General features: G+C 40.3%; 1 protein-coding gene across 2 annotated transcripts in view; it reads right to left on the reverse strand.

Moving 5' to 3' along the window:
• LOC128641904 (male-enhanced antigen 1) overlaps positions 1-12,929 on the reverse strand; it is a 55,375-nt gene that overhangs the window by 37,601 nt on the left and 4,845 nt on the right. The window contains exon 1 of one of the 2 annotated variants that reach the window (XM_053694485.1): positions 10,243-10,610. The exons of the other annotated variant lie outside the window; for it this stretch is intronic. Within the exon in view, the coding sequence (XP_053550460.1) occupies positions 10,243-10,561 (319 nt within the window). The 5' untranslated portion in view covers positions 10,562-10,610. Of the gene's footprint in view, positions 1-10,242; positions 10,611-12,929 lie in introns of those variants that run through there. 2 annotated transcript variants of the gene reach the window in all.

Here is a 12,929-nt window from a genome sequence, read left to right on the forward strand (position 1 = left end):
CACCACACATAAGCAGATTGAATCACATAAAACATGATTTAAAAAAACCCTGTTCAATAACCCCCCTCAGGAGATATTAACCCTTGATTCCAAGATACAAAAGGAGCCTCACTGAGACCCTTATGTTAAAGTTAGTCCCGCAAGGTGGTAGCCTCTCAGGAAAACACTTGTATTACAGTACATTCATGAAGAAAGTAAAATTAAACGATCTTACTGGAATCTACGCCGTGGAACAGGAACACGGCCCTTCAAATGTGACGGATAGTAGCATCGCCTCCGCCATAAACTTGAGAGAAGAAAGCAGGCAGTGAAGCGAAGTTCGTCAACGCTGATTGCTTGAGGAGCTGTTAATATGAGTCAGGATGGTTTTGCAGAAAGAGTCCGGAGATGCAGGTTGAGTCTAACTTTCATCCAAGCCCTCACTGAGAGACTAACAGGGCTACTTAAAACTCCTGTCCCATGCCGGAGAGTACTACCCTCCATAAGAGACAAAAACAAACTTCTGACACTTCTCTGCCAACCTCCTGAGATGAAAGGCAAAGAATGACTGGGGGATGAGGGGAGTGGGAGGAGTATTTTAGACTTTGGCTGGGGTGTCTTTGCCTCCTCCTGGTGGCCAGGTTCTTATTTCCCAAAAGTAATGAATGCAGCTGTGGACTCTGTCCATTTAAGAAATTATATATATATATATATATATATATATATATATATATACACACACATATATATATATATATATATATATATATATATATATATATATATATATATATATACACACACACACACACACACACACACATATATATATACATACATACATATATACATACACGTCATGTGATCTACCTACTCAGCTGCTGCTGTGGACAGTTCTATGTTGGAAAAACTATTGATAATGCCCGCCTAAGAATGGCAAACCATAGGTCTGCAATACGCAGTGCATTGGATAAAGGTGTTTCGGATCAACCAGTAGAGAGAGACACTTACTGCAGGCAAAACATAGTGTCACTGACTTGCGGTTCATCTTAATTGATCATGTCCGCCCTTTGAAAAGAGGCTGAGATCGGGATAGAAAACTCCTTCAATTGGAATCAAGATGGATTTTTCTCCTTGGTACCCTACATCCACATGGCCTTAAGATGTCGAATGACTGGCACTGCTATCTATGAACCCATGATACATGGGTGAGTCATATACACTTGGTTATGAGTTAGGACTTCTGACCAGGGTGCACCCTGTGTCATAATGGGATGCACGCTAGGTCTGACCTAATAATTCTCATACTAATTTATATGTTATAGCACCAATGGCCTGATACGGAGGGAACACATGTGATACGCATGAAGTAACATTGATGACCTCATTAGGGGATACTTTCTATGACATGATTCGAATATACCACTGACCTGTTTTGCCCCAACTGACATTTTTCAACTGCTACTTATGACTTTCTAACTATGTGTTTAACACTGCATGCCCACGATGACCATGGAGATATATACACAAATATACATATGTGGATATACAGATATATATAAATTTATATATCTATAGTACTACGATTCTGATCTTGATTGCCACTTGTTAACAGCAGACCAATTATATGCAAAATGCCATGAGGTCTCACTGTGGGAGTTAGCCGTATACCCCCACACAAGATATGCAAAGTATACTTAGATCAGGGATGCGCAATTCCTATCGCCCGACACCCGGACATGCAGTTTTGTGCACCGGGCATGTGTTTGTTTTTTGTTACATTTAGCCCTGCTACGGGCAAGCAGACCGCAGCAGGTCTAAAGATTTTAAAAAAAATATATTTTAATAGTGGCCAGCAGGGGGTGCGGCGGTGTGAGAACTTGAGGGCATTGAGCGGGAAAAGAAGCCTGCGCACAGCAAATGCTTACAGCCTGTGTGCGGGCTTCTGTAGAGAGAGGTGGGCAAATCTGAGCTGAATATATATCTTATGCTGAGGATGTGAAATGCTTGCATAGTGCGGAACATTATGAATGTTTTTGAAAGCATCAGTTCTCGGATGTAAGTACTTAACCCTCCTATCTTTGTAAGCTGTTTCTTTTTTGGTGTAGTAATTGTGTTTTACTAGAGTTTTTATTTTATATAGGGTTACATTTTTTTTTTTAATTTTGTGTTCTGCTATCACACGAGTGAAATCCCACAAGCAGAAATGTCTATGATCTCCTATGGGCTTTGCAGGGAAGGTGTGTGGAGCCATTAAAGCGCCCAAAACTCGTGGCTGCCCGGCAACTCTCAGAGAAAAAAAAAAATCACTTTGTAACAGTGAACCCTCATCTGAATGTGCATGCGTGTCGCGTCATACATCCCTGCCTGCACGCTTCAGGGCTTCTATTGTCAAATTCCTGGGCTGTGTTTAACACGCATGCACGCCGTTTTTTAAAAACTATTTCTATACCGCACGCCGCTACGTTGGGGGAACTGGGGAGTCAACTTATTTATTTTTGTTCTGATTCTGTGAAGGGTGGACTTCTGGGCTTAGTGAAACGGCCCCTTCTTTTTGGTTTTCCCTAAGTTACATACAAAATACATGGCATTTCTTGTCCATGGTTTTTACCATGTGGTGCTTCATATGTTTTTATAAAAATGCAATTTTTTTTCTTAAGCAATAATAATACTGCTCAGTATAAATGAGTGTCATATTTATTGCACTAATTAAAGGGACACTGTAAGTAAATATTTTCTATGCCTGTTACTAACAAACTACCCCAAATACACTTTTTATCAATAGCATTTCATTAACATATCTCTACCGTATATCAGAAATCTTGTCTGCAAATTTAATTGTTTTCCAAACCCACTCCGTGGTAATCCTTTGCTCTGTACCAATCCGTTTTCAATACCTAGGTTTCAAAATGGCACTTTAAAAAGTTTGTGCAACTTCGTCTTCAACAGGTCATATTGCGCATGCGCATTAGAGCCGCATTTAAACGCATACGTATTGGGAACGTATAGGTAGATAATGAGATGCAAATAAACACAATTTCATTGGTTTAAGTATTTTGAACACATAGTGCCAAAAATAGTGGGCAGGATAACGTGACATCATCGGCGAATAAAAGATATAACTTTTATAACGTTATGAAACTTCGTTTTGGAGAAAACATAGGTCAGTAGGTTTTAATTAATGTTTATTAACTTTAATATGTTAGTGGTTTGGCTTAAAAATTATAACAGAAAGTAATCCTTTAAGGGTTGTCAATATTGTTTAAAAAAAAACAAATAATAAAGTGCGTCATACTACCTTAAAAATAAATGTGGTGTCATATTTGTTGCAAAAAGTGTAAGGGTGTCATAATTAAGAATTTAATTAGGGGTGTCATATTGTTTGTTACAAAAAATCAATGAGGGGTGCCACACTAAATTAGGGGTTCCATACTGAATTAAGAAATTAATTAGGGGTTCCATATACCGTGTATAGTATGTAACCCCTAATTCATTACTTAATGAAGTGTGGCACCCCTCATTAATTTCTTAAGTCAGTATGGAACCCCAATTCATTTAATTTAGTATGGCAACCATTCATTTTTTTTTTTTTAACAAACAATATGACACCCCTAATTAATTTCTTAATTATGACACCCTAACACTTTTTGCAACAAATATGATACCGCATTCACTAAGCCCAGAGGTCTGCCCTTCGCATCCCAATAAGAGAAAAAAAAGGTTGCGCGATTCCCAAGTGCCCCGGTGTAGCGGGGTGCGGTATATAAATCTCACGATCCAGGAAGTTGACACTGAAGCCCTGATGCTTGCGGGCAGGAATGTATGAAGCGGCATGCATGCACATTCAAATGAGAAATGTTTAAACAGCGGATGCCACGTCACAGGAAATGACGTGGTTTGCCGTTTTGTTGGGTTCACTTTTTTGTCCGAACACCGGAACTTTTCCCCCCAAGGTATTATAACCTGCTTAAATAGTAAAACCTTCCCCGTTGTGCAATAAACAGGTCATGTTGTTTATCCTGAGTACATAATCCCAGTTTTAGATTTAATTTGTTTTTATTTTAAACAGTTTACTGTTTTTTCTTCCTCTTCCACCTTGGTTCTATACGTATTTAAGGGGGAGCGGGAGTACCATATGGTTTCATAATTAGGTGGGGTAATAAGTTGGTAAAGGTTAAAAAACTAAAAATATATTTGTAAATATTCTAAAGTTTATGAATTTTGCTGTTGCGATCGTATTGTGTCAGTGCAGAAATCCCACTCCTCTTCCATGCTACCTGTAACCTGCATGAGGTTGCGCAGGGTCTACATTATATGCCGCATCTCCATGTCGCAATGTTTTCTCTTTTCCCGCAACATTGTTGCATATCTTCCATTTCCCAGCCCTGTGTTGCTGCTGTGTGGCCTGCCCCCCTTGTGTATTGTGACCTCCATACAGATCAATTAAAACCTTATTTAAATACAGTTTTGGTTAAATGTGCGAATCGGGACAAGTAGATTGTCACAAGGGAAAAGTAGATTGGGCTCCCGCTTTAGTCCCTTGGACAAGTAGTTTTTAAAAAAAATTCCACACCACTGTTAGATACCTTTATATACCATGATTGTCGCTTGTAAATTGACAGACTAATGATTATATATAAGGTCTGAACATTATATAACCCTCCATCTGGGGTGGCACATAGTGGATTGATGTTATACTGCGTGTGATATATAATTATATTGATCTTGTCTTAAACTTTATATTACTTGACATACTACACAGTGATCGTTTACAGCTCTTTGGCCATATAGTGTTATTTCCAGCGACCGATTTTACTAATCCCTATGGAAGTTATAAGCAATTCCATATGATGATATTACTACCTATGTGGGTTAATTAATTGGATGACCTTATACAGACTTAATATGTTTGACTCCCATACGCATGTACACATATTTCCACAATAACACTTATTGTTATTTTATTACTCTAAACGTAGGGCCAGATGCCGGATTCATTGCGGTCTCAAGTTTCTGTGTTTTTCACCCTTCGGCTCCTACGGTGCTGAAACTATGTATTTGTAACATTAAGCATCAATAGTTATGCCAGTTATCAGTATCTATTAATTAGCACCTAGCTACACACAACTAGCATTGGACTTTCAATAGTAACATTGTGCATATAGCGTTTAGCCCACGCCGCACACGTCACAAATTTATGCTAATTAGCCAGGCGGCTTTGAAACACTTAGAGCTACGCACACGTTAGATCTGTAAAGCATTGCGCCGTATTCCAACACTACAGAGGCGGCTTTACAGCGATCACACAGCCAAATGAGTAGGTTTCTACACTCATAGTGGGTTCTTATATAAGATTTGATGTCTTTATGTATCTATTATACAGAGTGGAAATATAGTTGCATACCGCTTTTTGTCTATTTACCCATGTTGTGTTATATACTTTGACAGCTAACCTATGATGGCCAATAGACTTACGTTTACTTTAAACTGTTCTCTATCTATGCTTTTGTGAGCTATGATATGTTTTATGATATGAGTTAACACTATACACATACTCCCATTAGGCTTTGTGATACATGGCAATATTGACTAGGGATACGATTGTGCTGATGGTGTTATTGTTACTGATCCTGATTTAGCAATATGACATAAGTAATAGAAGTGTATTCTATATTTGTGAATATTTGCACTTTATTCACTATACACTGGAATGGAATCATTAGTATATACTGTGTGTTGGGGATACATCTTATTTATGTACTGATGTTTTTTAATCTAATATATTGTTTTTATTGGTATCCAGGCAACCAGCTGTTTGATGGGAGGGGGTTATTAGGTTTAAAAGTCACTATTTTTCACTTGCACTGTGTTTGGTCTGAGGACGGGGTCTGCGAACCCCGAAATGTCACCATATAATAAATAATTTTATATTATATCTAAATCCAGCAAGTGCAGTCCTTGATTGAATAAACCTGTGAATATTCTGACTTAGGCACCCTGGTTGATGACCTGATAGAATTGTGAGTGCAGATACACATGTGTGTATATATATATATATATATATATATATATATATATATATATATTGTGCAATTGAATTTAGTCTGTTAAAATTAATTCCTGCATTTTTTTTGTAATGATTTTTTCCCAATGTGTCAATTCTAATGTCTAGTTAATTGCCATGTGATGCTCACTCCTTATCAATACTTGCTATAACTCTTAAATTTATAGTTTTCTTATGTCACAGTTTTAACCCCCTCCAAATTTTATTGTCTGTTTACTTAACTCATCTCACCCTGACCAGATTCTAACATTCCTATTGGCCTTACCGATTGTCTTTGATTAGCAATTAAGTAAATTTAGTGGACTCAGCTGACTGCCCTACCTGTATATATTTCAGACTAGTTAGGGGATGTGCATTGCACAGGGGTGTGTGCATTGGTAACAGGGCTGTGTACTTTTTAACAATAGAATATGTTCACATTTTCAAAGTGAACATTTTATAAGTGAGGCATCAATTTTTATGAATTATACAAGGATTGGGCAAGGGGCAAGACACAAGGCAAGTACTCTTGTATTACTATGTTTTATGTATATCATTGTATCCTCTTGCAAGTGCTGCTGTAACACTGTGTCTCATGTGTTTACTTGGTTCCCACTTTCATAATAATGCTCAATATCTTCATATTCCTTTTTTCTACCTCTTGTCTCTACAACAAACTACATTACTCCTTCTCCCTCTCCACCTGCACTGTTCATTAGCCCATCTCTCTTATACTCACCTTACTTTTGTACTCATGAACTCTACTTATTCCTAAATACTCTCTCTCCCCCCTGAACTTCAGTTAAACAACAGTCTCATTACTGCAAATCTGCTTCTCATCTCATGTCACTCTCCCTCTTGCTCATACTAGCTGCTGGCGACATCTCCCCTAATCCTGGTCCCTCACAACCTCCTAACCTTTCACATCCTTGTGTGCCTTTCAATAGACTTCATAAACTAAACTCTGGTAACCTTAATCTCATTCCTCTTACATCTAAAAAACCCTCCCCCTTCACTTGTGCACTCTGGAACTCTCGCTCTGTTTGCAACAAGCTCACTTCTATCCATGATCTCTTTATCTCCCACTCTCTTAACCTTCTGGCTCTTACAGAAACCTGGCTCTCTACTTCAGACACAGCATCCACTGCTGCACTGTCACATGGGGGTCTTCATTTCAGCCACACTCCTAGGTCTGGCAATAGACAAGGAGGTGGTGTCGGTATTTTACTTTCCTCTCGTTGCACCTTCCAACAAATACAGCCCTTCTCTTCACTCACATTTTCTTCATTTGAAGCACACATGATTCGGTTATTCTCTCCCCTCTCTATACGTGTTGCAGTCATATACCGCCCCCCTGGCTCCCCAACTCAATTTTTAGATCACTTTGCTGCCTGGCTTCCTTATTTCCTTTCCTCAGACACCCCTGCCCTCATTCTTGGCGACTTCAACATCCCCCTTAACAATCCCACTGCCTCATCTGCTAAACAACTTCTGCAACTCACTTCCTCTTTCGGTCTGTCACAATGGACTGATTCTCCCACTCACAAAGACGGTCACTCCCTTGACCTGATCTTTAGCTATCGATGCACTCTCTCAAACTTCTCAAACTCCCCTTTTCCTCTTTCTGACCACCATCTCCTTACCTGCAACATATCATCCCTTCCTACAACTCTCCCACCTTCTACTCCTCACACCAAACTTCACAGAAGCATTAGGTCTTTAGATCAGCAACAACTTGCTAATTCCCTTCAACCGCTCCTTTCATCCTTCTCCTCCTTTTCCTGCCCTGAACAATCTATCTGCCACTATAATTCCACCCTTATATCCGTCCTTGACAATCTCGCCCCTCTTACCACTGCTAGGAAATCACACACTCATCCCCAGCCCTGGCATACTCCTCTGACACGGTACCTACGCAGATGTTCCCGTACTGCTGAACGGCATTGGAGAAAATCACGGAGTTCAGCTGATTTTCTTCATTACAAATTCATCTTGAACTCCTACTACTCTGCCCTTACTCTCCCACAAGCAACACTACTTCTCTACTCTTATCTCTAATCTTTCTTCAAACCCAAAAAGTCTGTTCTCCACTTTCAATACTCTCCTCCGCCCTCCCCCACTTCCAAATACAACTTCTTTGTCAGCTCAAGACTTTGCCAGTCACTTCATTAACAAAATTGATTCCATCAGACATGAAATCAGCTCTCAACACAATTCCATTCTCTCCCCCCCTCAAATACTCTCACTCAACCACAACCCTCATAACCTGAAACTTAGCTCATTCTCCCCTGTTACTGAGGAAGAAGTTTCAGCACTTATACTGCGCTCTCACCTCACTACCTGTCCCCTTGACCCTATCCCCTCACAGCTGCTCCCCTCTCTCTCTGCTACCCTTACCCCTATACTAACACACATTTTCAACCTCTCCCTCAGCACTGGTACATTTCCCTCATCATTGAAACATGCACTGGTCACACCTATCCTCAAAAAACCTTCACTTGATCCCACCTCCCCATCCAACTACCGCCCAATTTCCCTCCTCCCTCTTGCTTCAAAGCTTCTCGAAAAACTAGTATATGCACGCCTATCCCATTTCCTTACGCTAAACTCCCTTCTTGACCCGCTGCAATCTGGATTTCGTCCCTATCACTCCACAGAGACAGCTATTGTTAAGGTCACCAACGACCTACTTACAGCTAAATCAAAAGGCCACTTCTCTCTGCTTATCCTCCTTGATCTGTCCGCAGCCTTTGACACTGTCGACCACCCTCTTTTGCTCCAAACCCTCCAATCCTTCGGCATCTGTGACACAGCCCTTTCATGGCTCTCTTCCTACCTGTCAAACCGTACTTTCAGTGTAGCCTTCTCTGTGGCCTCCTCTGCCCTGTCACCCCTTTCTGTCGGAGTACCGCAAGGCTCTGTCCTCGGTCCCCTTCTCTTCTCAATCTATACGTCATCACTAGGTTCCCTTATTAAGTCCCACGGTTTCCAATATCATTTGTATGCTGATGACACCCAAATCTACTTCTCTGCACCAGAACTATCTCCTTCCTTGCTAACCCGTGTCACTAACTGTCTTTCTCACATCTCTTCCTGGATGTCCTCTCACTACCTCAAGCTAAATCTCTCCAAAACTGAGCTCCTCATTTTCCCCCCTTCTTCAAAAATCTCCACCCCCAATATCTCTATAACTGTCGACAACTCCATCATTACCCCTACCCCGCATGCCCGATGTCTCGGGGTCACACTTGACTCAGATCTTTCCTTCACTCCTCACATTCAGTCCTTGGCTACAGACTGCTGCTTCCACCTTAAAAACATCTCTAAAATTAGACACTTCCTTACACAAGACACAACTAAGATTTTAATCCACTCATTCTTTCCCGCTTTGATTACTGCAACTCTGTCCTCTCTGGTATCCCCACCTGCTGCCTAGCTCCTTTACAATCCATAATAAATGCCTCTGCCAGACTCATCTTCCTTACACGTTGCTCTTCATCTGCTGCACCTCTCTGCCAATCCCTTCACTGGCTTCCTCTTGCCTCTAGGATCAAACACAAAACTCTCACTCTTACATACAAAGCCCTCAACTGCACTGCTCCCCCCTACATCTCAGACCTTGTCTCCAGATACTCTCCCTCCCGTCCCCTTCGCTCTGCTCATGACCTCCTACTCTCCTCCTCTCTTGTCACCTCATCACACTCCCGTTTACAGGACTTCTCCAGACTGGCTCCCATCTTATGGAACTCTCTGCCTCGCTCCACAAGACTCTTCTCTAGTTTTAAAAGCTTCAAGTGCTCCCTAAAGACTCTACTGTTCAGGGACGCATACAACCTACGCTAACCTTTCCTAATACCAGTTCCTCTCCTCCCCTGCAATCCCCTGAACCCTCTTAGCATGTAAGCCTAAAAGTTCAGCTGTTTGTAGTTCACCTTCTTAAGAGCTGACTACAACAGTGCAACTCTTGGCAGGGCCCTCTACCCTATAATTGTTTTGTTGTACTCCCCCTTTGTTTATAGCGCTGCGGAATCTGTTGGCTCTCTACAAATAACTAATAATAATTATATATATATATATATATAGTAATGTGACACTTACACAGTTTATTACTGATAACATCACTAGACAAATCACTGTGTGTTATGTATATGTAACTACCAGCGCTATACACACACACACACACATATATATATATATATATATAATAATGTGACACTTACACAGGTTATTACTGATAACATCACTAGATGATACTTTGTGGCATTTGTGTAGTAATGGCTTTCTTCTGGCGACTCGACCATGCAGCCCATCTTTCTTCCAGTGCCTCCTTATTGTGCATCTTGAAACAGCCACACCACATGTTTTCAGAGAGTCCTGTATTTCACCTGAAGTTATTTGTGGGTTTTTCTTTGCATCCCGAACAATTTTCCTGGCAGTTGTGGCTGAAATTTTAGTTGGTCTACCTGACCGTGGTTTGGTTTCAACAGAACCCCTCATTTTCCACTTTTTGATTAGAGTTTGAACACTGCTGATTTGCATTCTCAATTCCTTGGATATCTTTTTATATCCCTTTCCTGTTTTATACAGTTCAACTACCTTTTCCCGCAGATCCTTGGACAATTCTTTTTCTTTCCCCATGACTCAGAATCCAGAAACGTCAGTGCAGCACTGGATGAAAGATGCAAGGGTCTGTCAGAAGTCCAGAAACTCATTGACCTTTTATACACACACACACACACACACACACACACATTACAAGCAAACAGATCACAGGTGAGGATGGTACCCTTTAATAGCCATTCAAACCCCTTTGTGTCAACTTGTGTGCATGTTATCAGGTCAAAAATCACCAGGGGATGTAAACTTGTGTGCATGTTATCAGGCCAAAATCACCAGGGGATGGAAACTTGTGTGCATGTTATCAGGCCAAAATCACCAGGGGATGGAAACTTGTGTGCATGTTATCAGGCCAAAATCACCAGGGGATGGAAACTTGTGTGCATGTCATTCGGCAAAAATCACCAGGATATGTTAACTTTTGATCAGGGTCATTTGGGTAGTTTCTGTTGTCATTAGTAGTGAGTCGTGACACAATTACATATACATAACACACAGTGATTTTCTAGTGATGTTATCAGTAATAAGCTGTGTGTCACATTATGGTGACCACTACGCCACAAAATAAACAAAACACCTTCAATGTGGTATACAATAGTGGCTGAGCCTATCGTCAAACAATGATACATAGTGAATAGTGACTCTTGTTAAGACAGGAGAAAAGCATAACATGGGATACAAATATGTACAGGACATAGAGGCCAAAAATATGTTACAAATATAAACTTCATCAGGACTATACTAAACACTCGTAGGATGACAAGACATCTGAGGTGTACATTGGTACACATAGACTCACCACTATGGCTAGATCATGATCCAATCAACAGGACCGCAACAAACATTGCATAGTAGCCGCGGCGCGTATACGGAGGCAACCACCTCCTACACTCCAGTACACGTCATTGTCACATGCCGCCCAGAACCAATAAATCAGTTGCCGGCGTCATGGTAGCCATAGTGATGTGAGTATGACAAGCGCAGCAAAGGGAAAAATACCCACAGTATGCAATCTAGGGCTCAATGCAGGGGGTCAATAATTTCACAGTAATTGCGAGCAATGTTACAATACTATGTACATCATATACATTTACATCTGCTCGTGTGTAGTTAGGGCAATATTAGACACTCAGATGAAAACGATAACAATATACAAAATACACAAACCAGAGAGAGAAATAAACCAAAATGCGCAAATGACCATAGAGATCAATAACAGAACAATACTAAATGTCCACTGTACATATAGCACCTATATTGGGACATAAAGCATATATACAAAATCATACAGCCTAAATATGGCCCCAGAGCACAGAGCCCATGTTAAAGATACAAAAAAAAAACAAAAAAACCAGGTGGCCCTCGGTTTACGCTGGTTCAATTTGCACCGTTTCAGAATAACAACCTTTTTTTCCAGTCATGTGACTGCTATTGAAAAGCATTGAGAAAGCAGTGCATTGATTAAAATAGCCACTAGGTGGAGCTGTCCGCTTGTGTTGCAGCAAAGATACACACAAGCAGGCTGAAATGAATCAGTGTAGCTAGCTAGACATGAGCTATCGAGCAGATTTTATAGGAACAAGATCTTCCCGTCTATAAATCAGTCCAGATTGGAATGCATAAAAGGAATTGTTTGCAGAAAAATGCAAGTAAAGTCTGTGTTGTGTGATTTTTTTTATTAGGTTTATAATGCTGTTTTAGCAAATGTTTTTGTTCATTTAACTTAGTTTAATTATATATTCTGTGTTGTGTGATTATTTAATACTGTTTATAATGCTGTTTAGCATTTAAAGTCTTCATTTCAAAGCTTTAAAAATAATGCATTAGGTGTTACTTATGACAATTTTGAGAGGGGCCTGAAACCTAACTTCCTCACTTCCCATTGACTTACATTATAACTGGGTTTTAATTTACAACTGTTTCGATTTACAACTATTCCTTCCGGAACCTAATCCCGACGTAAACTGAGGGCTACCTGTGTTCTTTAAAAATTTAAAAAGATTTAAAGAATGGTCACTATCATGGACTCTCAATATAGGACAATTATACTCCACTTATGGGTTAGAATGATTCACAGGAAGCAGTGCCAATCAAACATGGTGTTCAATCAATTAGGTTGTAGAGTATTCAGTCGGTGGATCCATCATGCCTAAACTTGTAGTAGTGTCCTATTCCTGTCTCCACCACGTTACAAAGGGGGACGTGATCAATGAGGACAAAGCGAAGATCATTAACACCATGGCCGGCCTCCAAAAAGTGTCTCGCCACTAGCTGGACACTTTCCATTCTT

The sequence above is a fragment of the Bombina bombina genome, chromosome 11, assembly GCF_027579735.1.
Source record: "Bombina bombina isolate aBomBom1 chromosome 11, aBomBom1.pri, whole genome shotgun sequence".
NCBI classification, from domain to species: Eukaryota; Metazoa; Chordata; class Amphibia; order Anura; family Bombinatoridae; genus Bombina; species Bombina bombina.